Raw genomic sequence first — 417 nt, 5'->3', positions numbered from 1 at the left:
GTCGTGATCACGCCGTTGCTGTTGGGGACGATCAGGCGCTCCAGCTCGGAGGAGGCGAGCTTGAGCGACGCGCCCGTGTCCGAGCCCTGGGCGGAAAAGTAGCTGCCACCCCCGCTGCCCTCCGGGCCCGGGCCCCGCGCCCCGGGTGCTTTCAGACCTCGGTAAGGGTCGGTCAGGTTGAGCGCCAGGCTGGGCTTCAGGAGTTTGTAGTCGTGTAGAGAGAGGCCGCCCGGGGCCCGGCCGTATCCCGCCGCTGCGTATGAGTCGTCGTGGTAGAAGGGCTGTTCCATTTTAGTGCACATCCGGGCGGCCCGGGCGGTTTGGGGAGGTCCCTGCGGGGCCGCCCCGGGCCTCGCTGCGGCGAGCGAGCGGTGCGCTGTCCTCGGCGGTGGCTGGGAGCACTGGGCGCCGGGAAGC

General features: G+C 71.0%; 1 protein-coding gene across 1 annotated transcript in view; it reads right to left on the bottom strand.

Moving 5' to 3' along the window:
* The window catches only part of JUNB (jun B proto-oncogene), a 1,528-nt gene extending 1,117 nt beyond the window's left edge, over window positions 1–411 (bottom strand). The window contains exon 1 of the mRNA XM_015566878.1: window positions 3–411. Coding sequence (XP_015422364.1) covers window positions 3–302 — 300 coding nt within the window. The 5' untranslated portion in view covers window positions 303–411. The remainder of the gene's footprint in view (window positions 1–2) is intronic.
* Between the last annotated feature and the right edge of the window lie 6 nt (window positions 412–417).

The sequence above is a fragment of the Myotis davidii genome, unplaced genomic scaffold, assembly GCF_000327345.1.
Source record: "Myotis davidii unplaced genomic scaffold, ASM32734v1 scaffold543, whole genome shotgun sequence".
NCBI lineage: Eukaryota > Metazoa > Chordata > Mammalia > Chiroptera > Vespertilionidae > Myotis > Myotis davidii.
The sequence above is the reverse complement of the archived record's forward strand: the minus strand, read 5'-3'. Positions and strand labels throughout refer to the sequence as shown.